Genomic DNA, 24,287 nt, shown 5'->3' on the forward strand with positions numbered 1-24,287 from the left:
AGGTTGAGTGAGGATGTAAGAAGAAGAGAAGATGGTATCGAGGACGTCGGGGGGGTGGCCTCTTATGGGCAATAGCTCGGTGAGGAGTTGAGGGGGGATGAAGGTGAGGAAAGGTGGACTGGTGTCTGCCTGCCTTTCTGTTGCCTGCCGTGTATCACTTTGAGACTTGCTGAAAACGCGGGCTGGAAATGAGGCAAGTGCAGGTTTCCAAGTTTGGGGATTGGATCCAGTTGTCTGTCTGTATGCGCCAGTTGGTGTTGTTGCTCAGCCTTGAAGAGGCAGCCATGCAATGCAATCTTCCTGGGACTTGTTGTCTTATCGCTGGCAGCTTTGCCTGGCCCTATTAGAACAGAGAAGGCCAAGACATCCAGCGATACAGCTGTCGTCCGAAGGCCAATGTGATTGCGTGACGGGGGGCCAGAACTGTCCCAATGGGGTCGGCATTCGTGACCTATTGGTACCCCTCTTCACATCGGACAACCCACTTCTCCATCACGAATCCATCATGGGCTTTTCTACGTAAGTCGCGGGGTCGAGAAGGTGTCTTCACCCGGAGAGACCAAATAATCTTGTATTCAAGTTGTCACTGGTGGCTTGAATGCCATATTTGTAAGGTGCGAAAGGTACATATGTCGGGGAGCAAAGAGCCGGAGTTGAAGCAACGTAATGGAAGCAATGACAAACAATACGAAAGCGACCACCTCAGATGACGACCAAGGTACCGATAAGATAAGAGCTCCAGATACCTACCTTAGGTACCTTAGGTAGGCGCGGGACTGGGGCGCAGCGGGTGCCACCCACATGCCGTGACCAGGTGTTCATGTCCAGGGGACGTGTAACTTGGTAAACGAGGCAGGAATGTGGCACAAGTCAGAGGAGTCGATGGGAAGGCGAGACGGCAGATCAAGAAAAGCTTTCCCGAAGGCTGAAAGCTCCCCGGAGCGTTTGTTGTGGCGTCGCATTTGTTGACTTACATGCCGTTGCACGAATTGGATACCTACGCCCTGTCTCACTCGGGTCCACTATCTTGGTGTATGTGTCACTCGACGTCATTCTCCCCGTCTCACAAAACCTTGAATGTGCAAGGTAAAGCTTCGTCGCTTGACACTTGGGTGCGAGACCCTGCGGGCCAGACAAATGGCTTAACTGACGATTCTTTCCAGATAGGAAACAAGTCACCGAACCAGTCACGTCACGCCCGTCAAGCCAGTCAGAGCGTAGTTCAGCTGGGCAAGGGAGAGCTGAATAAGGTGCAGAACTTCAGGTAGCGGTACCTTACTGAAGACCCACTCCAACTGCGGAGACTGCCGGCGTCAACCCGGGCCGCAGAACGCAAGTGCCGGCTGAGCCCCGGCCAGTCCCGTTTCCCCATTAGAGTCTTTGGCGCCTACCTTACTTTGCACTTGAGCAAAAGTGCATGGAGGAAAATGTTGTGCTACCTGGCTTACTTGCGTCGTAGGAAGGTAACCTTTGATGTAAGATAGGATGGGAAAGGTAGGTAAGCAAGGCTCTGGCGGACGAATGTTACCGTTATGCGTGCTAAAGTGTAAGCGGGCATCGTGTTACTCCGTGAGAGGCTGACAACTTCCTTTTTCCGTAATTTTGGTTCGAATCAGCCGCATTGCGAGACTTATCTTCGGTGTAGAAGGAAGTAACACTCCTTGTGTGTAGGTAATGTGATCCTCGAAATACCTAGGTACCACACTACCTTACCTAAGGTAAGGTAAGGTAGGTAAGTACAACGTGAGGAGGCAGCCTGAAGATGGGAAGATCACACCTGCCTCATCATCACCATAAGTCTTTGGTACCTACCTGGGCAGCTACAGATCCTCGAATGCTCGGGGAAGGAGGGATGCTGGGTTCCCTTCCAGAATCGTCTCAGGATCAAGGATCTGGTCGGGTGCCTTTCAATTCTTCCCTCTCCCTTCATCCCCTCAAGTCAATATCATTCTTCAACTCGGTTCCAATTCTGCCTCCATAAGGTAGCAAATCCAAGCGTGCTGGGCTGCGATAGCAAGAAGTCAATCGTTCACGATGCCTCCCCTCCTTACCCCTAATCCAACACCCTCCAAGGTTCCTCATTCTCAATCTCAGTCTTCGACACCAGCTTCTCGACCCTCGCAAAGCACACAGGCCTCAAAGAACCCCAAAACAACAGCAGATCTCTCACCAGAGCATCATGCAATCATGCTTCGTCACGCACTCTCCTCTCCGACAATCCGAGCACTTGCTTCCCTTCCCCGCGGCCCACCTCCCGGAGAGATCCTCCGTTGTGCCTCTTCCGCAACAGAATTCCTCTCCTTCACCTTCAATCCTTTGGAAAAGGTTGCCTTCTCCCACATCAACAACGATCCTTCAACCCGCTGGCCCCTGAAAGAGACCCTGACTGAGCCCTGGCACAAGGTCTTCCTCGTCGCCCAATGCGAAGCCTCGGGCGGAGACTACGGCGACCGCCTCTCCCTCAAGGCCCGGCAGAAGCTCTTGTCCGACAAACCCCGCATAGTAAAGATCCTGGGTCAGGTTCTGCGTGCCTGCGCCGACATCATGGGTTGCCGCAAAGACGCAGTCGGCCTGAGGCGCTCCCTCGAGACCTGGCGTGCCGTCGTGTCCAAAAGCTAGGAGGGGCTGGCGACGGAGCTACTTCAGGTACCCGATATTGGGCCGAAAAAGATGATCACGCTCGTCGAGCATGGCATCAGAACCATACGCCGGCTTGCTGAGATGGACTTCTTTCACATCGAGAGGGTGCTCTCCCGAAATCCGCCATTCGGTCAGAAGATTGTGCGTAGCTTGGCACACTTCCCACGCCTCGTACTTGCTGTTGACATACCCAAACGCGACGAGGGCCCGAAAAGTGGTGTCATCGTTCGCGCCATCCTAGGCTGTTCGAATCGCGAGGCTCCAGTATGGAAAGGGACGACACCTTGGGTCACAATGGCTGCCGAGACCTCGGATGGCCGACTGGTCTTTTTCTGGAAGGGAAAGGTCAAGAGCCTTATGCCGAGCAAAAACCTCGTGTTCTCCATCGAAGCGGCCAAGGGCGAGAAGGTGTTCGTGTGGGCAAGTTGCGAAGAGATTGCTGGTACGTACGTGACAGGGGAGGTCACCGTCTAGATTGATGCGGTTGGAAGCAGTTGAACGAGTACTCATTTTCAGAAGGGGGATTTTCATGGCATGTCAATATTTGCCGAAGAGCTTCAAGGGCTATGACAGAGTAGCAATGGACTGACTATTGAGTCCTCAAAACCATGTATGCACTTGGCCGCATAGTGCAATGATGCCAGTGCAGTTTGTCAGTAGAAAATTCGCCATCATTGTGAGCGACAGCTCTGCCTTATGTGTATAATAAGACTGGACTTATCGATCTCATTATCATTGTCTGCTACTCGAATATGCAGGCCACATCATCAAGCACTCCCGCAAAGCATAGTCGTAACGATGTAAATCTCTTATTCTCCGAGCGGCTAGCGCTGTACCGCTCGTCCGTGGCATGCAGCTGCTAGTCTCTGCAATATGAACACTCGCGCTCTCGACTCCCTAAGAGGGGCCTCAGATATACAATGCACCGTTGCCTGGACCTTACGGTCTGGCCGGGTATCGCTGTTGATGATACTGTGTGGTGTGTGGGTGGTTTGCTCACATGCAAGCCGGACTCTATTCCAGGACTCAATGTCCAAATATTCCGGAGCATGCCACCCGAGATAAGACAAAAAAAAGGTGCACAAAAAACGAGCCCCCCCTCCAATCCTTTTTATTACCCAGCCTTTTGTTGCTCGTCATGGTACTCCCCATCCGATCCCCCAACTCGACTCCGGTCAACGAATTTACGTTTACAGCATTTCAAAGTGACGTCATTATAGCGACGACGTGATGCAAATTAGTCGTCGCGGTTCTTGCCCCTGGCTGATGGCGCTCGGTGGTGGTGCAGCATAGGCGACGATGGCCTAGACGTCGAAAGTCCCATGCTGCGGACCGCATCGAGCGGGTCGAGGTTAAGCTTGGTTTCGTCGGTGACGGCTGGCGTGTACGCCGGGTCAACCATTGCCTTCTCGTAGCTCGCAATCGTAATCGGTGGCGGGCGGCCCTTGCGATCGGGAATGCTGTAGATGTAGGTCGCGGCAAGAACCAGAGTAGTACCGAGAATAAACTGAGAAGGTCAGATTCAAGAATCATGGCGGGCTGCGGGAATTTACTTACGGAGAAATTGACTTCAAAGTTAAAGAACCAAACGCTGAATAGAAAGCTGATAACGATACTGATGCTTGCAGCAAAGTTCTTTGCAATGTTGTCGGCGTAGTTAATGCACAACGACGCAAGCACGCCGCCGACAGCTTGGAATACGATTGCGGTCCATACGACCCAGTTGTAGCCATCAAAGAAACCATGCTTGGCAATGTCTTCCGCATCAATCAAGATAACGCCTGCTAGAGCAGGGAACAGCGAGTAAAACGACAGCTGGATGTTGCGCGTCCATACAGAGGCATGGGTTCCTGAGTCCTTGAGCATCTTCTCAAAGTAGACTCCAGCAAGACCCGAGGCGACGGCGGCGACGAGCACGGCGGTCAGTCCAATCGAGTAGTTCATGAGCGGTGACGGGTCTTGGTCCTCTTGGATACCCTGATACGAGGCCGACCGCTTCACGATTTCTCCGCCAACGCCCGCGAGACCGTCCGCGGCGCGCTTGGTGAGCTCACGGGCCACCTCCGCCGCACCCTCGGCAGCTTGACCAAGCTCGTGCACGGAGCGAGGAAAGAAATGGTCTGTGGTGTCGTGCAGGAGGATGCTGGCCGACGTCGATTCGGCATGGCTTGCGGACGAAGGTTGGGGAAGTGACACAATGGATACGCCCAAGGTCAAGATGATCAAAGAGATCCAGCGCTTCATACCGAGCGCGCGGCGAAGCATCGTAACGGAGAAGACAGCGGTCGTGAGAATCTGCGACGAGAACACGGTTAGGTCCGGTAGATCCCCCGAGATGAGAGAATCAATCCGTAACTGCGTACCTTGAGCTGGTATAGAACTTGGAAGTGAACGGCATCCAGGTTCCCAACAGCGACGTATTGTAGTGTGTTTTGCAGCGTGTATAGTGTTGCTGGAATTGCGAGCTTCCACCCATCGCCCGAGAACACGGAGTTGAAGATCTGCTCGAAGATGACGGTGGCCGGCGTGGACGGTGCCAATGTGCGCGAAACCTCTGCAATGGAGCAAGTCAAGCAAATTGACAGCTTGATCACCTCATTGAGGAAGACTGCGGTGGATGTGAAGTATCGGTGATCGCCCACGGGAGGCATGATGCGGGAGTAATGCATGATCTACCACGGCCGGGTCAGCGCTGGTTTCTAGAGATGGCGACAACGAGAAGGCTTACCAGAATCAGTGCCGAGTTTTGAAAAGTGAGCTATAGAGCGAGGCCATTGTCAGTTTTCGCCGATATAGAAGGGAGCCTTTGCGCAAGGCTTGGGGCGAGCAATCGTTTAGAGCGTACCGTGATGAGGGAAAGTTGCTTCATGGACATGCCGAAAAGTGTCGGCCCCCCCGCCGGCGGCGCGGCAGCGTCGAGGAGAGCCATTATGGCTGATGCGAAAGGAATTGAGATCGTCAAAACGTGAGAAATAGCAATTGGCGGTGCTAAGATGAGTAGGCAGATGTTAAATTCGTGCGATGTGTGCTGTTCTCCTCGAAGTTTTGGGGGTCCTGTTTCGTCGGGTATTTTTGAACCGCCGATAATTCGTCGCGTTTAAAGGGGGGAACAAAGTGGGTGGTGTGGGAGCTAAGCTGAAGCTCTCCCTTTTTTTGACCCTATTTTTTTCTTCCCGTCTCGTCGTAGGATGGTAGGTAGTGTACTTGGTAGGAGGTTGCGTCAAGACAGCGAATCGGGGTACAGATGATGATCTGGAGGGGTCTGGAACAATGTCAGAGCGGCGGCGGGCAGGTAATACGGTGGGTTGTATGGATCGCGTGGCAGCAAGTAGTGGTGATTGGCAATGTCAAGCTGCCGGGTGGTGGAAAGATGCAGACAGGTAGCAGGAGAGGAAGAGAAGGGGAAGGTTGGAAAAGAAGAAGAGAAGGGTTGCATTGAAGCCGTGGAAGAGGGTTGGAAAGTGTGTCGCGTTTCTCAATGCCCCAGGATGGGACGTTTCTAGCCCCCGTCCAAGCAAGAGCAAGTGCAAGTGCAAATCTGCGTGACTGCGACTGTGTGTTTCCTCTGCTTGGGATGCGCTGTCCGTGACGCAGGTACGCAGGTCCCTTCCTTCCCTGACTGGGTGAGGCGGCCCCTGACGTAAGGGAAGAGCAAGGGCGGGCAGGAGCAAGGGGGTTTCCTTCCGAAGCAGCTGGGGCAACAGGGCAGGCAAGCCGCAAGAGCACCTCACCTCAACCTGGAAGTCGCAAGTGCAAGTGCGAGTGCAGAGCAGGCAGGTGCCGTAGTGGAGTCACTACGGACCTGGAGACTGGAGCGACTGGGCAGCGGGCAGCGGGCAGGAAGGAGCAGGACGAGAAGGGGAGGAAGGGGGAAGGGGGAAAGGAAAGGACGACAAGGGTACGTACCCCTTGGTCTGGTCTCTGCAGTCTCTCGTCTCTCGTCTCTAATCTTTCTGGTCTCTCCTTCCAGATTTCTGTAGGTGCGAAGGGAGGGAAAGGTGCAAAACACAAATGCCAAGGCAAGTGCAAGATGCAGGAAAGAGGAAGAGGAATGAAAAAAAGAAGAGATGCAATGCGCGCCTGAGATGAAGTCTGTTCTCAAATGGCCTTGAATGCACGTTTGCCGGCTTGCCAAGTGAGTGCACACGCTCTCTCACTGGCCTGGCTCCCAATTGGTGACTTGTTGAAAGTCCGGTGTCCGATGTCTCCTGCAAAAACCATGTGCTCTTGCTCAGTCAGAGCCTGTCCGTGAGTGAATCTGGCAACCTCTACACTATCTGTGAGCCTGTGAGGTAATACCGTAAGGTAGGAAGTAGAGACCACCTCACAACACAACAGCAAGTGACCTGGAACAAGGGACGAATACTCGGATCTCCGTATCGCGACAGCACCAAACCCAAGTATTGGTGACTTGTTTGAAACCACGTCTCGATGTCTGGTCGGCGCCCCCCCCTTCCTCGGTTAGCATGAGCAAAAAACTTGGGCAGAGCTTCAGTTTCCACGGCCTCCCATTCGTCAACCGTCCTTCGCCTCGCCTCACCTTTCACAACTCTTAAACTCTCCCCGATGACAGTTGCGGGATTGCCTGCAAATGCCGCCCTCCCCAACCATGCGATACGCCACGATACACTGCGATACACCTCAGAGACACCTAGAAAATCAGAAACACGTACCTCAAGCTTGTTGCCGTGAAGGCATCCACCCTGTTCTACTGGGCAAGTCGATGCGAGAGGAAACACTCGAACCACCAGACCCCAAAGCTTCCCACGTCCTTCAGCTGCTGCTATCCCAGTTCGTTTGCCCGGATCCTCGTTATTGCGATTTCTGATGCACCGAGAGATGCAGAGCCGCCCAATATCGGTCGGAGTCCCTTGATCTTCAGTCCGATTCTAACCCGCTCAACCGCCCGAGCGTGCCGCCGTGCCGTCCAAGCCCGCCCGTTTACCTCTGCGAGTCTCTGCCACGACGCCCTTTCCCGCTTGTGCCTAGATGCCCAGATGCCCAGCCTGCGGGATGGACGATTGCTGGAGTCTTTTGCCCGGCTTGCAGATCAACGACGCATCGGTCACGCTTGCAGTGGAGGAACCCGCGCTGAGGCCCAACTCGCACGCAATCCAGATGGGTCCACGGCACCCAAATCAGCACTACAAGAGGCACTGTAAACAGACGATCAGCGATGCGATGACAGGGATCATCTCTGTTTTCGGCCCCCTTTTTTCTCTTGTTCCTGTCTCTGCAACCTGGCTGCCGTCACTGATGATCCGGGGAAGCTGCTGGGAAAGCTATCTTGGTTCCTAGTCGATGCATACACCGAGACACAGTCGAATTGCTTGGGCACTCCTTCGACCACAAGCCTCAAGAATCGAGCCTCTATTTAGACCGTCGTCGACATATTCAATGTTCCACCATCTTCACTGACCACCCTCAGCCCTTCACGAGATCAAAAGCTCACCGTTCAAGCAACTAGCCCCGGCCCAGGGCGGGGAAGCTCCCCATAGTTTCTGCGCCTCCATGCATAGTGAACTGTCCTGGCTGGATCTGGGTCCAGCATGGCGTCACCTGGCACTTGGCCGGATCACCACTTCGGTTTTTGGGCAAAGACAACCTAATAACCTATTAAGCCTAGAAGCGCCATCGAGACATTCTTCCCTAAAGCGAGACACGCTACCCCAACCGCGTTGACAACTTCCGCCATCCCGCCCTCAACACCACGCCAATCACCATCTAGACAGCTCCCTGTCCCGTGCGACTACGCCGCCACGTCTGGCAATGCTTGGCCTCATGACCCGCCCAATGTTGACCGCCAACGTCACCTTGTGTGAAGTTGAAGGGGGGCCAAGTAGCCAGGAAAGGTTGGGCAGGGCGCATCACGCGGGATCCATTCCATGGTTTTCAGACGATGCATCCTCCATGTCACAAGAGACGCGTCTGACAGCTGCCAATGAGTCGGGACGGTTCAACGTTGAGGCTTCGCACGGGTGGTCGCCACGAAGGCTGGAATGCCTTAGTGCGATCCCAATTTCAACGCCTCCCCCGGATTCTCGCACCGCTATTGGCTTGCTCCAGACATCTACCGGCTCTGTTCCAGGTGAGGTTATGAAGAGGTCCTAGTTATGATTGGAGTTTGTCTGTTCAATCGATCCTCCGATATTCGGTCCGGCGAAGGGATGGCATGCCGCTTCGACATCTCCGACGACTGATGTCGGATGGCTTGTCGTCCTCAAACAGAGGAACATCACGTCACTGAGCCGACGGTACTTCTCGGCCAGTCTCTATTGATAAAAGCCACAGAATGATCGTGTGTGCTGCCAACTTCACACAAGCGAAATAACAAACACCCTTTTCCACCACCCGAAAATCACCGTTCTATCCCAAGCGAGATCGCAGTGCTATGCTACTCCCCCAGCTGGACGACGGGGGTTATCGATGCCTTTGGCCATCCATCAATGACACCATAGATGCTCGAAAGATGTCGAGCAGAATATGCTGGCTTCTTCATTCTTCAGTGATGCGGACAGAGTTCTGGCAGACGGTCAGCCGTAACTCATTATGTGTGTCGTATCCCACAGTCACGCTCCATCGGTCTCGTAAGCAGATACCTTCATGTATATGCTTGAATGCTAAATGCTCGCAGAGCCGAAAGAACTAGCTACTTTCATTGTATCTATGAACTATCGAGACTTCCTCCCAGCTCTGCTACACGCTCGCATGACTTCTTCATATGGGCTTAGTTCAGTGACTGAGGATCCGTGACAGCCCATCGATTTCATACAAGGGTGTCAAGCGACACAAACGCGAGGTCTCACGTACATCCTCGTCAGCCTCGTGCTTGACAAAACTGGCGCATCAATAGGATTGGACTTCTTGCTTCTCGCACGCCCCAAATCCCTCTTATGGATGGTTGGCCGCTGATGCAAGTTGTATTTCATCCGCAAGAATGGAGGCAAGTTTCTGCTAGCGTAACTCTGACCAGTGTCAGCGATAATAACAGTCGCATTTTCTCTGCTTTATCAACTGGATGCTTTCGGGCTTCTGTTTCTTCACGATCACACCTGCAGCGACATGGGTAATAGCGAAAAGGGCCCCCATGTATCTTGGTCCTGCATCTGTTAGCCGAGGTAGGGATACTCTGTAACCTGTTGAGAAGCACCTCCGAAGATTCGACCACCCACCAACGACAACGATACGATTCGTTGCGACCGACAGGCAATAACACGCGAAGGAACATATCACCAAACATGGTTCATTTTATTGCTTACGTATGGCGCCTTGCAGCCTGATATTCTCCCATCCTCAATCAACTGAACGACAACATCAGCGCCCAGCCGTTAAGCAATGCCTTAATGCCTCCTTCGTGGCTGCTTACTCTCGGTCAAGGCTGAATTTGATAGGACCATGGGACTTCTGCAGGCGTCCCTTGCAGCGAGGAATGGGGGTTCGCCAGTATCGTACATGCGGTGAGATTGCAGATTATAATTCTGCAGTCAGCACGAGCTGCCTGCATGCTGCTCACGGCTTGACCGCGAACCGGTTATAAAGTCGCAGCTTGACCCGTTCAATAAAATCATAACTGTGTTTCGTGCCATCGATATCCCCGGTTCGCGCTGAAATTTGTCTCCAAGTCATCGAGGCGACGTTTGAACGAAGTCATGTTAAGTCCTAGGCTCTTTGCGGCGGCTGCCTTCGCAGCTGGCCACGTTGTTCACGCCCTCGCAGCTGACATCAGCTCGACGGAGCCTGCCAACTTCAATGTTGTAGACGCACTTCATGGGCTAGGCATTGTCATTTCTGAGATTCCAAACCTGACCGGCTTCAACAAGAGGTCGGAAACAGGCTGCTCCGCTGCGGTGAGTCGTCTACCCTCCGCAACGCCACTTCCAAGGTGACTGACGTTTGATTCTCTGTTGTAGTGTGGCACTTTGAAATTTGTCTATGGCGATGATGCTGTCGAAACGAGAAATGAACCTGCATACACTGAGTTCGTCAGCTCATACTGGTCTGGGAACCAAGCCCAGGTCAGCCCTTATTGTGTCTTCAAGCCGTCGAAGCCAGAGCAAGTATCTGTCGTGGTTCTACTGTCCCGTCTCACGCAGTGCCCATTCGCTGCCAAAAGCGGTGGCCACGCCGCAATGGCTGGTGCGTCCAACTCTCAGGACGGGATCACGATCTCATTCCAAAACATGAAGAGCATCGCGCTGTCTGCTGACAAGAAAATTGCTTCGATTCAACCTGGCAATATCTGGGGCGACGTCTACCGCGAGCTCACAAAGTCTGACTTGAATGTCATCGGTGGTCGGATATACGACATCGGTGTTGGTGGACTGACTACTGGAGGTACGTTCCCGATCAAGACACTCCAAGCCGGGCCATGCATCTTTTGTGAGCTTGAACAAAGACTCTCGCAGTCTCCTTGAGGTATACGCCTGGCACAACGCGTCGATCGTAGAACGCCATGAGCTAATGCAATCATAGGTGGCATATCCTACTTCTCTAACCTCCACGGCTGGGCTTGTGATAATGTCGAGAGCTACGATGTAAGTTCACTGGGGGGGGGGGCTCTGAGCACTAGCTGATTTTAACAGGTCGTCACTGCTACCGGTGCTATCATCCGAGCATCAGCCAACCAGTTCCCGGACCTGTACTGGGCCCTACGTGGCGGCGGCAACAACTTTGGCCTCGTAGTTAGCTTCAACCTCCGGACCATCTCGCTCCCAGGCGGTAAGATGTGGGGTGGTTCCCGTACCTATCTCCAAGACTCGTTCCCTGCGCTCTCTGAGGCTTACGCCAACTTTATTGCGAACGCGGAAAAGGACCCGAAGGCTGGCTTGTGGCACGTATACGCCTACTTCAACGGCACCAAACTCTCCCTCCCGACGCTGTATTATGCCGAGCCGGATGGCGGCGAGGCCGAAATCTTTTCCGAATGGAACGCTATTCCCGCCATTTCGGACACGACGCAGAACCGCATAATTGCTGACTGGGCTGCGGAAGGAGCTCAGGGTTCACCGCCGGGACCGCGGGAGATTTATTCCGTCATTAGCAGCAGGGCCGACAAGGGACTTGTTGATGCCGCTCAGGAAATCTACTTTGAGGAGGTTCTTGCCGTAACGGACCTGCCTGGCATTCTTCCCACTTTGGTGTTCCAGGGCATCACCATTCCGATGTTGAAGCACATGCAGCAGAACGGGGGCAATGCACTGGGTCTCAATGTCGAAGACGGCCCGTTCTACATCATTCTCCTCTCCATAATGTGGAGTAACGAAGAGGACGACGACAAGATTTACTCTTTTGCCTCAACAGTTATGGAAAGAATCAACGATGAAGCCAAGGCGCGGGGGCTGGAGAACGACTACATCTACATGAATTACGCCGCACAGTTCCAGGATGTTGTCAGTGGATACGGTGCGGATAATAAGGCTAAGCTCAAGAGCATCGCGAAGAAGTATGATCCCAAGGAGGTGTTCCAGAAACTGCAGCCTGGGTACTTCAAGCTGGATCGCGCCCCGGTGCCGGGTTCCAAGTACTTCAACTGGTAGAAACCTTCAGACATGAGATGAAGGTCCAATCCCTTCGTACGAGAAATTGAATAAAGTCTTGCCGCACATGCAGCTTTCTTCATTCATCGGCCATGGACAAGCTAGTGTCTATCTACAGGGCGGATAATGACAATCCTCTCACTGAGATAATGTAAATCAAAGATGATCTATAGCTGTTCTAACGTGGTCGCCACTGTTCGAGCCTCCCTCCATAAGCATAAGATGCTAATGGTATACCATTCTCAACGAGATTCTTGAAACGTCTGGAAAGTCATATTCGAATCCGACCGTTTCCGCAGAATCTTGAGCATCCACGGCGGGGCCCTATCCCGAAGACTCCCACCCCGAACCCTCCGCTCGAGAAGCCACTGCACCGTCATCGTAGCCATGGCGCAGTTCCACACAAACGAAACAATCATGCCCAGAGAGAATAGGAGCGACGAAGAGAGCGTATTCGTTCCGCAAATCGTCATGATGCCGAAGTCGTCGATGCCGTCGGGAAGGGCGAAGCCCGAGATGAGCAGGATGGCTTGGCAGACGAGGAAGTCGAGGGCGTTGAAGAATTTGAGGCGGCGGTACATGTAGAAGGTGAGATCTGGGCGGGAGCTGAGTCTCTTTTGGTAGAGGTAGAGGGGAACTGATATTGCGGCCAGGCCGATGGTAATGTAACCGATGATCTAGAAAAATATCAGGGTCAGCTTCTGACTTGCAAGCGTTCAAGGAGGGGTAGCTTACTCCGTGCTCTGTTCTTGCGTGGTCAGAGGTTCCCATTGCGATTGTGCCGGCGACTAGTCCCGCGATGGACAGGGGAGCGAAGAGGAGGACCGTGAAGATTGTCTGCCATCGTTCCAACTTTCGTTTCGTGGGCTCCTGAAGTGCGCGATCGATCATGATGCATAAGTTGGGCGCTGAAGCCAGTACCAGAATGACGGGATAACAGAAGAAAAACGCCGCAGTCATGCATACAACTAGAGCCTGTCAGATACATGGTATAATAGACTTCAGGGGGTGAAATGAGGCAACCCACGATGCACATAGGTCAATAACACAAAGTCATCCTCGTCGACCCCATTAACCTTGTAAGAGTCATCTGAGAAGTCAATAGAGAAGGCGTTCCCTTTTGACGTAACGTTAAGTTGTATACAAGTCGGTATCGTGACGTTGAGCATGGGGTTAGCTGAGATGTTTCTCTGTAGTAGTTCGTGTAATCCTGCTACACCCTTGATGATCCAGCAGTGATCAGTCGTTGATAAGTCGTTAAAATGCTCTTGCAGGAAGTCGGTTATGTAAAGTTCATCCCAGGGACTAAAGGGGCAGTCTCGCCGTATGGGAACTATCGTGTCGTTGATTTGCCGATGCTGCAGTTGTACGCTTCGGGTCAGGTCTGGGTCCTCGGAGGTGCCATCTGAAGATGGCCTAGCATCTGCAAGTCCGATGCCAAAGAGAAGTATGCTAAGCAACATCGTGCCTGAATACATGATCTGACGGTGGTTCGACGACAGAGAAAAAGCAGACGAGGCTTCCCTCATAAAGTCTCTGAGGTAGTAGTGAATGTGACAACCTCCTCCACGGAGCCGTCGGCAGTCCTTTTCAGCGGAGGCTCTCCCGGCCGTTCCCAGAATGATGAAAACTGCGAGGCTGCATTTCAGGGGCTTTGTACGGCAGAATCTTCCCCGTTGTGAGGCTTGACCCGTGATTTAAGGTTTCGTCTCATTGTGCGACGGAGTCGGACTCATCGCACACTCGGATCTGGTGGAGACTCGGGGGCCCGCGGAGGTGCTGGGGTTGCAGGGCCACCCTTGCTAGCGCGATCCATCACTCTGTAGTCTATCTGTACGGCAGCGAAGAATGAACTATCAGGATATTTGGGTACTGACTTAGAGCGATTCATTTCCGTAGATATCTGCTCTATTAAGCTAGGGACTGTACAGACGCGTACTTGCTGCGCCACTGTGCTGCCCCAATCGCAAAGGTCCCGAAGATACCAGAGGCGTACCTAGATACCCGAAACATCAGAAGTCGAAGCAATCCGTCACGCCGTCGATGCCAAGCTCGCTCAAAAACAAGCCGCTTACATGAGAAAATGAGGGAAATAAGATATGGTCCCTCGTGCTGTTCTCGGTTCTGGGCGAGTTGCTTCTCTCTTCGTCATCATCTCTTGCCGCCTTCGAGCCGTCCACATCGCGCGAAAGCGTCAAGCCGAATGGTAGAGCGACTGCTGGCGACGGTTGGCCTGGAAACTTTGGTATATCCTGCATTAACTCGGGAAATTGGGCAAAGAAATCTGGTGCCATTGTCCAAGATCGCAAGTCGTGGATCTTCTCTTTGAAGAGAGGCGAGAGACCGTATGTTCCCAGTTGCATGTTCCTGATGTAGCAGTCTCGAAAGTCGTACGGCCACACTATTCGCAAATGTTCTTTGAACATGTGCCAGAACAAATTGCTACAGTACCGGTGTGGCGCAATGGCAAACCGGTACCTTAAGGCTGGCCTGCATCTATAAGTCAGCATCATGCCCTTTGCTAAGAATCGAGCCAACTTACCAGGCAAAGTAATCAGCTGATGGATCATGAGTAATTTCCTGCAGAGGCCTTCATAGGTTTAGCCCATGGCCACATTGAGGGCTCAACAATATGCATTGCACTTACGATTTCAGATACCACATTGGTACGACTGCAGACTTCACCAATGTCGGATCCGCATATGCCCTCATAAGAAGATGGATTATGAACAGAACGGCCAAACGTTCCGCTTGTCCACATGCTGAGAAGCAAAGTTCATCGAGTTGGCGAACCTTTCTCCATAAAGGCGTCATCCTGCCTGTGTGCGCCAAGCTATCCCAGCCATGAAGCACAGCGTGGACAGGAACATCCTCGACTGTCTCTCCTTCCATTCGTATTGAAGCGTCGGGGAGAGCAAATGGCTCTTGAAGAATTTCGTTACCCGCTTTCCAGTTATTGCAACTGACTTGTGAACCATCCGAGAGTCGTCGAAGTCTGTTGGTTGACGAGCAGTGACATTTCGATGCAATTCGGCGAGTTTCTGTTGTGAACTGCTGACTTTTTCTTGATGTAGATGTGTCGAGTGATACGCCTCTCATGTGTGGCTCACTCATGTTTTTCGATGGTGCGGGTGTTGTGAAGTCTGGCTGAAACATTGAGTCACCCAAAATTTGGTTGATATCAAGAGAAGATTCGTCCATGAAACTGTCCATGTCATCCCCCATTTCTTTCTCCGGGATCTCATCGGCGGAGCCATCGAAGACAGGGACTGATGAGTATGCTGGAGACGTTGATGATTCCGGGCTCGGATGTTTCGGCGAAACCTCTTTAGCTGATGGCGGCTTCGACAGAGAAGCCACGTCGCAAATCATCCCCGTTGAGCCCCATGATTCAGCCTCTTTGACATGATCGTTGAACAAAGAAGAAGTCGTTTTGAGACATCTCATGAGTTTGTTCCTCTGTTCAGTCACCCTTGACAACTCTGCCATGAGCGATGCTGTAGTAGCGGTGTCATCTTGCTGGCTCAACTTCGCGACCAAGCTCTCAAGCTGAGCTATTCGGTTCTTCGTCTTTTCTCGAGCAACTCTTTGGGCTTTGCGATCGTATTCTCTCTTCTTGAGCCTCTGAGATGTTGCAGCAGTCTGTGAAGTCCGCCCGGGTGATCGAGCAGCCGTATCTTGTGTGCAAGAAGTTGTAGGCGTGCTAGTCATTTCGCCCTGTTTCTGAGTATTGAAGCTGAGTGTCGTGCAGTGAGTATGCGACAAATTGAAGTTCGCCTGTTACTCAGCAGACGAAGAAGTCGCCTGAAATGGTGGGTTCGGGGTGACGTGGGTGGGGTTTGTCCGACGAGTTGTGATGAGAATGCGGGGGAACAAAGATGTTAGAGGCAAATGACCTCGGATCCTCGGTAGCACGCGGTACGAGATGGTTTCCTTTTTGAAACTAATTAAACAACCAGCCACTCATTTCACTAGAACGATCGAGTAGTCACGAACTCCCTCACGCACCAGGTCTATGGTGGTATTTGTACTCAGGGGATCGTCTGCGGGGCCCCGGACTGAAGGATGATCTACATAAAGTAGGTTTATAGTCTAATTAGCTAGGCCTTGCTCTGGGTTCTTCTTCTCAGGTAAAAGTAGTATGTCCCAGAGTGCTGAAGTTCCTTGTTGTCCATAGCACCGACCACAGTGTTTTCATCCACATAACGGAATGCGTCAATGATGGGGAACTTGTCATAAACCATTGCCGCAGTCACAACACCCCTGAACTTAACCTCTCGAACCTGATATCTCTCTTAGCTATATCTTCGATAACAAGTAATTGCCCAATCTAGATGCACTTACCCGCGCGTGGCCGTAGTCAGAAAACCACGTTCGTTTGCCATCTTCTTCGTATCGCATGATTGGATCTACATCATCGACGGACCGGAAGTCTTTACCCGCCCATTTGAAGTTGCGAAGCTGCAAATGCGTGGGATGTCCAGTATCGAAACTGCCTCCTTCCCACTGGCCAACGAGTAGCTCTGGAGCGACAGGCTTCAGCTGATCGTAGACGCTTGCGATAGTGGCCTCCTCTACATGGCCCTCGATCTTGGCGAGTTCCGCAAATTGCTGTTCGGGTCTACATGATTGGTGAGAATTTTTCAAAGTCTAGTTAGGGCTGGGGTCTAAGCGCGAACGTTGAAGTCATTATAAAAGTTGTCGTTTGAAAGGAGATGCGGTTCCGATTCTTTTGAGAATGATGCTTGGTTCAGTGTTCCAAGTCAAACCGCTGCGTATCATCAGTCATACTTATGCAACGAAACCAACATCATTTCGCTCCTCGGGGTTCGTGGCGCCACTGGGGAGTTAACATCTACAAAGTCGTGAGCCGAGGGTGCGAGTCAAAAGCCCGTCCCCACCCCTGACTCGACTCTGCATGTCACACTTGAAGCGATTCAGTAGAGCACTACTCAGTGATTCACAGCGGAGAGCTCTCACTCCGTATGTGTTCATCGTGCAGTAATTCTTGCGCCTCACAATACTCCATCGCACTATGAGGAATTTCAATTTGTGGACTTACGTGCACGAAATTTCGATCATGAGGCTTGGACGAAATAGGGTATCAGTCCTACCTAGATCGAAATAAAGATCAACTCAATTTGAGAAAGACTCAATTCTCTTCACAGACAACATGATTGCTTGAAATTGCCCGAGGAAGCTACCTAGAAAAACGATTGAAAGCGCTTTTTAGGATCGTAAAGGCGCCGCAACTCCACCAACTTCTCATAATGCTCCCGGTATACCTATCGAATCATCAGAGAAAATATTTCGAACCAAGAAACTCAGAGATCAGCTGAAATTACTCACCCCTTTCACGTCGTGGTAAGATGGCTCGAGGCCAGCAGGATTGACCTCCGCCCGAGTTCCTAGGCCCAAAACTTGACCAGGCGCATCGTTGGAGATTTGACGAATGATTTTCTCCTGCTCCTCTGTGCCATTCCCCGGACAGCTTATGATGAAAAGCAACAGGTGGTTCAGGTTGTTGGACCGAGGCCATGCAACCTCTGCGGTACCGCCAATTGGGGGTCGCTGTAAGTCGACTCATCAGTAGGAGGACAATGACGAGATGGAATGAGAACCTACAAGCAACAAGAACTCGAAGATGACTGAAGACATGTCGTGGATAGTCTGGTCTAGCTTCGCTATGTTGTCATAGACTTCAATCGCTCGAGCGATTGTGACACGATCCAAGTCGGATACTGCCATTGGCGCGTAGAGCGTCTTCATTGTGCCTCGCATGACATTTGCATTTCCTTGTATGGGAATCGTGTTAACGTGGTATTCTCTGGAAAACATAAGAGCGTCTTACTCTGCATGTCGAGAACGCCTTTCATGTTGGTTACTCTTGTTTGGTCGATTGCCCCGGGCTTTTCAAGAATCCAACCGAAGGTAGCTCGACCATGCTCCTCACCCAAGGCGTCGTACAAGTGGAAGATTACCGTCTCACCCAGATCGGGCTCAGGCTTCTCCAGAACGGTATGCAAGAGTTGCTGTGGCATCAAGTACATGAAGTAGTTGACCTTCGGATGGGGCGTAGAGTGATTGAACTTGACCACCTCATCAATCATCTGCGCTAAGAGGTGACGAGGTAGGAGCACAATGCCCGACCAGATTTCAGTTGGATACGGATGCGCCCGAAGAAGAACTTTGGTAATGACTGGTTTTCTGTTAGCTGAGATGATCACAAGTCTCAAGACGAGCTAGGACTTGTACTTACTACCAAAGCCGCCGCCGCCGCCGCTTAGGGACCAGAGAAGACCCGGCTCCTGAGATGCCATGACAACAGTGCCATCAAACTTGACTACTTCTGCATCAAGGAAGTTGATAGGATCGCTGATGCCGCCGTACTCGGAGGACATCCAGGAAAGGCCGCCATTGAGAATAGATCCCGTGACTCCGATGCTAGGTGTACGGGCTGCAGGAACTGGGTCTAGTTAGCTTGGATAGTGCTGTGGGTTACACACAACTGTATCACCTGAGTAATCGGGGTCAACTTGTTCCATGAACCCTACTACTTCTTCCCAAGTTGCACTCGCACCAACCGTAGCAATCTTTTTGGTCGAGTCATATTCCAGGCTCTTGAAGTTCAGCATGCTAACGATCACGTCTTTGGCGGAAGGCGATTTGAATCCATGACCGCGGATTGCAAATTCCAAGCTCGAGGAGTACAAAAACCGCACGATAGAGGACAGCTCTTCGATGGTGCTTGGAATGAGAACCACTGACGGGTAAAGCTGCTTCTGAATGGCAAACGGCTCCGAGTGAAGCTTGTATGACGGATCATCCGGTGTGATGACTGACCCCTGGCTCAACTTCTGGGTCAGGGGCTGCAATGCAGCGAGCGTTGATGATTGAGTCTCATGAGACATGGTAGTGTTGGCAATGGAGGATGATGCTTGATAATCTTCAAGTCGAATGGGGGTATATCGTTCTCTTTTGATACGAAGAACCGGCAAACTATATATACAAGTCTGATGTCATGCAAAAACTTACATCAATTAGATAGTACCAAAGCTTTTCCCTTTCGCGTCTCGGTTTTAACCCTAAGATGCCCCGGGTGGAACACGACAGGGAAGATCTTTGGGAGAATAACATCTGCACAGTCTATTCGAGCGTCCAATGTTTTGGACCCTTAAGGTTTATGAATCTAGTATGATGTTTTTATTCGCTAGGGTGACGAGAACCCGATGGGGGTGTCCGTACAGCGTCGACGGGGTCTCGGGTTACAATGGAAAGACTCGGATTTTGGAACAAGTGTTGCCGCTACGGGGATCGCGGAAAAATCACGTTATTCTACCTAGTATCTCAGATCTAATGGAGAGATTTTGCCGTCTTTGGTGTAACTTGGTTAGTGAACTTACGATGGCTCGGCTCAATTGTTTATTGAAGTCCGTGACGGCCCGATTCGGCTACTAAGCGGAACGGACGTCATCAGACGAACCACGAGTAGATGTAAATACAAATCTGCAAAATAGTCAGCAATTATGCTACGTAGCCCCATAGATGAATTTTGGAGCTCTTGCATTATGAGCCGTTGAGTGATTCTCTCGCGACTTCGTTGTCCGCTGGAATAGCGAAGAAGGTTGTCGGATTTGTAAGTGTCAGATAGTCAACTGCTCTGTTTGTAAGCTGTCTTTGAATGCTAATGCCAAGAAATCTATAATTAACTTATGGTTCTATTGGTACCTGAAGGCATCTTTGTCCGCCAAAAAGTATTCGTCAGGTATCACAGCACCGAAGCTCCAACCGACCAAACGTAAGAGTTGCCAAGATGAGCACCACAGCGCCCCAAACTAGCAAGGAGATGATTCTCCTCCCTCAGGATCTCCGAGGTCAGAATGCCCTGGTAACGTAAGCTTCAGTGCCCTCTTGTGATTCGTTTTTATGAGTCATTGCGGATTTACCTATGGACGGCCTGGGAGGTTGCTAATGATGGCGACAGAGGTGCTTCCCGCGGTATTGGCCGCGCCATAGCTATTCACCTTGCCAGTCGCGGAGCAAACGTTCTTGGTACCTGTGCATCCACTGAATCACTCATCCTATTCGAATCTCTCGAAAAAACCGTTCAACAGGGATACCACTCGAGTCAGTTCGACGCCCCAAGAGTCACGGGACTGGTTGCCAACCTTCTTTCGCCAGACTTGGCCGAGACGATTGCCAACAAAGTCCAGGATGAGTTCGATGGCAAACTCAACATCATTATCAACAACGCAACCCACTTTGAGGCGCGGCCAGTCCGTCAGCTTGATGCTGAATTCATCCAGAGGGTCTTGCTAGGCAATGTACAGTCTTTGGCGCTGACGATGGACGTGCTTCTCAGACGAGACTACATCCAGCCGGAATCCCGCGTTGTCAATATCTCAAGCGATTGGGCTCGTACCGCAGCAGCATCGTAGTAAGTCACAGTCAAATAAGAAGACCTTGGCGATCTCGGATTCCTGTGTTGATGTTAACTTTACAAGTGCCATGTTGTACGCATCGACCAAATCAGCAATGGAATCTCTGACCCGATCTTGGGCGGATATTTTAAGCCAGGACACAACGACGCTGGGAACTACGGTGAACTCCCTCTCAGTGGGTGGTACGGCGACTGATGCGCTCACTGGGAGTGCACCGCCGGACATGCGCGAAGCCGCATTGAAGGTTCTGAGCGAGGGAAAATCAATCCATAACGGAGTCGGACTTCCAGATGATGTTGCCAAAGTCGTGGGTCTCGTCGTAAGCGATGCGGCGCGCTGGATCAATGGAAGTGTCATTGCAGCCAATGGCGGCTCAGTCAAGATTCTATAAACCTAGTAGCCTGGAAGCTGTTTACTGGCTATTACGGAGCGTAGCATTACAACGAAGCTATGCTTCATAGATGAAATTAGACTGATAGAAGAATGAACAGATGCTCTGCCACTACCAAGAATTGACACGGAGCATGTCTTCGATGATGGCACTGGCAGGAATGTCGAGTACCTTGAGCTGAAGGTCAAAGAAGAGGTTTCCATGATGTTTTGCCACCCCCTCCCATCCATTCCAAACATCCTGACACAGCTTCAAGTCCCATGATGCACCGTGAGAGATCTCGACTGTGTGACCTGATACTTCGTAACGAAACAGAATCGCTTGATTTTTCCAGGTCTTCCACAGTTCCATGACCTTGAGATTTGGCAAGTGCATTGCGGCCGCAGCAGCTCGTTGAAGTAGACCTTGAGTGTATGCCTCGTCGAGAGTTGAATCGAGGAGGGGAGACGTGAGAGCTACCGCTTCGAGAGATGACCAGCGGTCGAAACATGTCACGAGTTATAGCACGCAGCAATAGGCATACGGAGTATAGTAAAAGTAGCTTAACTATTAAAGTAGAAATAGACAAAAGGAAAAGGTCTATATATATAATATCTAAGATAGATACGTAATTTAGTACGTAATGGGCACTTTATAAAGTGTAATTACTATCCCTATTACGTAATATACCCCCTAATTACTACTACTAGGGAGCTATTATACCTAAGATAGAATCTCTAAATACCCTTATAAAGGCCTAATTTAGTTAAATATAAATAAAAGAAAAATAAGTATAAGGGATACGCGTCTTTTAAACCGCGTTTATTATAAATATATCCTTTTATTTAAAATAAATAAAATCTTAACCCGGAATAGCACGTATTTTATTACTTTTAGTATATAAATTACTAAGGGTAAGGCTACTTAGCTACTTTATATATATTTAAATTCTTATAATATTACTTAGCTATTTTCTTTTTCCTCTTTTTAACCTCTTATAATTATTATAAGCACCTCTATTTACTATACTATTACGAAAGGGAACTCGAGGCAGGTCGGAACGCTACTATATTAACCTAATTAACTAAAGACTTAACGTAAAGAGGGAAAAAACAGAACAGTGGGCAGAAGCTAGCAGGCTGGCCCTTTGGGCCCAGCGGTCTAGCTCGTTACGTAACTACTAAGAGCTTAGCCTCGTAGCCTAAGGCTAAGCCACAGGGCCCACAGGGCCCTAGTACCTATTACCGTAATATTACCCCCCCCTCTATACTAAAGGGCGCTATCCGTAGCGCTAAAAAAATAAACCTCTAAATTACCCCTTATTTTAGCAAATCTATAGCCGTAATTACCGCTATTATATTATCGTCCTCCCTTAGTAATAGCGAATCGCTAGCTACAGTAGCTTCTATTTATATATCTAGGTTTTATAGCGGGCCCTTAGTAATTAAGTATTAGTAATAGAACGCCTAGAGCGTTACTAGTACATATTTAAAGCTTTTTATATTATACTAAGTTAGATCTATATCGTACCCCTTTTAATTTACTTAGTACTATAGTTTTCCTTTATATAAGCGTAATTTAACGACCTCTAAGACCTCGTACTCCGGTTCGCCGTCGTTATTAATAATCGGTAGTAATAGGTCTTAGTTCTACCCGGGTAGTAGGTCGTTAGTAGCCTTTCTTAGCTTACTTAGGTAAAAGACCGGGTATACCCAGCTACCCACTAGTAGTTCTATAATCTATATGCCCCCCTATTTAGTACTAACGATAGTTTATAGCCCGGCCTACGGCTATTATAGTTTATTCGCGTTAGTAGACTTTTAGTACGAAGTATTAATAAAAACCCGGTCTCCTAGCTTTAGGTCGTCTAGGCACTAGCGGCGGTTAGTATACCTCTTATATTATACCTAAGCGACCTTTATATTACCCCTAGTAATCTCTTAGGCCTCGTATATCCCCTAGGCTATATACTACGTATTAGTATAGTTTAGCTTTTTTTTTATAAAGCTAAATTAGTAGGTTCGTTTAGACTAGTTAAAAGAGAGCCGTGGCTAACGACCGAATTCTATTTTATATAATAATAGCCTTATAGTCTCGCTAGGCTGGGCGGTATAAATAAAGTCGACTACGGGCAGTATATCGCTCTAGTTATTTTAATATCGGTTAATTAGTAGTCTTAACTACTATAGGATATATTAGTTTAGTACTTCTATCTAGCTATCTATCTAGGGGTAGTTAGTTATTAATAGCTATAGCTTAACCCCGTAGATCTTATAAAGTTCTCCCTAGAAGTTAGAGATAAATTAGGGGCCTCGGTCTAATATAATAATCTTTAGTAAGCTAAAAATAAGTAGTACCCGTTTATAGAACATTTAGCTTATATCTTTTATTATAATAGTTTTATAATAAAGAACGGATATCGCCCTCTTATTTAGGTAGTCTACTACTACCTAAATATTATCGAATCCTTTTTAATTAGTAGGGATAGTTATAAAGTTAGTAGAAATGTGCTACTACGGGTAGTTAGGTACTAGAAATAGCCTTAGCTCCCCTGGGGGCTTATTACGCGGCTTTTATAATTAATAATAAGTATAGTAGTTCTATACGTACCGGTAGGTATTTACCGTTAGGCCTAGCTAGTAGTATCGCTACTTAATTATTTTTACGACCTTATTACGCCCTAGGTAGGCAAGGAGCTTTTATTTATAAACCTCGCGGATAACTATAGTACGAAGGTTCTCTTCCTCGGGCACTACGAGCTTCTCGTTTATTATTAATAATCCGTCGTTTTAAATAGACTAGCGCTCGCGCCCTTTAGCCACTAGCGCTCGTATTAGCGCGAGGGATACTATAATAAGGTCTTTATTAAGCTTTAAAATCTTCTCTACTAGTAAATACCCCTAGAGCTCGTTTTTTAGTAAGAGCGAGCTAACTATAAGCTATAGTTAACTAACTATAGTACTTAATAGCGTCCGTAGCTCTGCTACGATATTAGGGAATAGTAGTCCTAGTAATAAGAGGACTTAGGTCCTATTAGCCTCTTTTAGTACTTACTAAGTACGGATATCCTTTATTTTTTATAATAGGGCGTTAGCTAGTACGTTCTCCTTCCCCAGGCGGTAATAAATCTAAAAGTTAAAATCCGCTAGCGTATTAGCTTAGCGGGCTTGCCGTAAGTTAAGTAGGCGCTTAGTTATAAAAAATAGTAGTAGCTAATAGTCTATAATAACGTCGAACTTATACTCATAGCTTATAAGCTCCGCGCGCTATTTTTTTAAGTATAGTACTATTATTAGTATT

The 24,287-nt window shown here is 49.9% G+C and overlaps 9 protein-coding genes across 9 annotated transcripts; 4 read left to right on the forward strand and 5 right to left on the reverse strand.

Moving 5' to 3' along the window:
- Positions 1 to 62: 62 nt before the first annotated feature.
- On the reverse strand, positions 63 to 504 carry CLUP02_11381 (uncharacterized protein; the record flags this gene model as incomplete). The annotated part of the gene is made up of 2 exons (XM_049290349.1): positions 63 to 423; positions 497 to 504. 2 exons carry the CDS (start codon positions 502 to 504, stop codon positions 63 to 65), a joined length of 369 nt encoding a protein of 122 aa, XP_049147494.1.
- Positions 505 to 2,034: 1,530 nt separating this feature from the next.
- CLUP02_11382 (uncharacterized protein) lies at positions 2,035 to 2,619 on the forward strand (the record flags this gene model as incomplete). The annotated part of the gene is made up of 1 exon (XM_049290350.1): positions 2,035 to 2,619. One exon carries the CDS (start codon positions 2,035 to 2,037, stop codon positions 2,617 to 2,619), a length of 585 nt encoding a protein of 194 aa, XP_049147495.1.
- Positions 2,620 to 2,670: 51 nt separating this feature from the next.
- Positions 2,671 to 3,114, forward strand: CLUP02_11383 (uncharacterized protein; the record flags this gene model as incomplete). Its single annotated transcript, XM_049290351.1, has 1 exon — positions 2,671 to 3,114. One exon carries the CDS (start codon positions 2,671 to 2,673, stop codon positions 3,112 to 3,114), a length of 444 nt encoding a protein of 147 aa, XP_049147496.1.
- Positions 3,115 to 3,877: 763 nt separating this feature from the next.
- On the reverse strand, positions 3,878 to 5,569 carry CLUP02_11384 (nucleotide-sugar transporter; the record flags this gene model as incomplete). Its single annotated transcript, XM_049290352.1, has 5 exons — positions 3,878 to 4,147; positions 4,198 to 4,935; positions 5,004 to 5,312; positions 5,369 to 5,398; positions 5,486 to 5,569. The coding sequence occupies 5 exons, from the start codon at positions 5,567 to 5,569 to the stop codon at positions 3,878 to 3,880; spliced, it is 1,431 nt and encodes a 476-aa protein (XP_049147497.1).
- A 4,720-nt stretch (positions 5,570 to 10,289) lies between these two features.
- On the forward strand, positions 10,290 to 12,331 carry CLUP02_11385 (FAD binding domain-containing protein; the record flags this gene model as incomplete). The annotated part of the gene is made up of 5 exons (XM_049290353.1): positions 10,290 to 10,487; positions 10,551 to 11,019; positions 11,113 to 11,174; positions 11,223 to 12,172; positions 12,250 to 12,331. 5 exons carry the CDS (start codon positions 10,290 to 10,292, stop codon positions 12,329 to 12,331), a joined length of 1,761 nt encoding a protein of 586 aa, XP_049147498.1.
- An 87-nt stretch (positions 12,332 to 12,418) lies between these two features.
- Positions 12,419 to 13,654, reverse strand: CLUP02_11386 (uncharacterized protein; the record flags this gene model as incomplete). Its single annotated transcript, XM_049290354.1, has 3 exons — positions 12,419 to 12,853; positions 12,912 to 13,144; positions 13,204 to 13,654. The coding sequence occupies 3 exons, from the start codon at positions 13,652 to 13,654 to the stop codon at positions 12,419 to 12,421; spliced, it is 1,119 nt and encodes a 372-aa protein (XP_049147499.1).
- A 534-nt stretch (positions 13,655 to 14,188) lies between these two features.
- On the reverse strand, positions 14,189 to 14,840 carry CLUP02_11387 (uncharacterized protein; the record flags this gene model as incomplete). The annotated part of the gene is made up of 3 exons (XM_049290355.1): positions 14,189 to 14,666; positions 14,719 to 14,766; positions 14,824 to 14,840. The coding sequence occupies 3 exons, from the start codon at positions 14,838 to 14,840 to the stop codon at positions 14,189 to 14,191; spliced, it is 543 nt and encodes a 180-aa protein (XP_049147500.1).
- Positions 14,841 to 16,276: 1,436 nt separating this feature from the next.
- On the reverse strand, positions 16,277 to 19,087 carry CLUP02_11388 (uncharacterized protein; the record flags this gene model as incomplete). Its single annotated transcript, XM_049290356.1, has 7 exons — positions 16,277 to 16,450; positions 16,521 to 16,787; positions 17,526 to 17,747; positions 17,802 to 17,971; positions 18,028 to 18,291; positions 18,436 to 18,633; positions 18,757 to 19,087. 7 exons carry the CDS (start codon positions 19,085 to 19,087, stop codon positions 16,277 to 16,279), a joined length of 1,626 nt encoding a protein of 541 aa, XP_049147501.1.
- A 902-nt stretch (positions 19,088 to 19,989) lies between these two features.
- CLUP02_11389 (3-oxoacyl-(acyl-carrier-protein) reductase) lies at positions 19,990 to 21,272 on the forward strand (the record flags this gene model as incomplete). Its single annotated transcript, XM_049290357.1, has 4 exons — positions 19,990 to 20,069; positions 20,161 to 20,613; positions 20,681 to 20,967; positions 21,109 to 21,272. The coding sequence occupies 4 exons, from the start codon at positions 19,990 to 19,992 to the stop codon at positions 21,270 to 21,272; spliced, it is 984 nt and encodes a 327-aa protein (XP_049147502.1).
- Between the last annotated feature and the right edge of the window lie 3,015 nt (positions 21,273 to 24,287).

The sequence above is a fragment of the Colletotrichum lupini genome, chromosome 5 (assembly GCF_023278565.1).
Source record: "Colletotrichum lupini chromosome 5, complete sequence".
Classification (NCBI taxonomy): Eukaryota; Fungi; Ascomycota; class Sordariomycetes; order Glomerellales; family Glomerellaceae; genus Colletotrichum; species Colletotrichum lupini.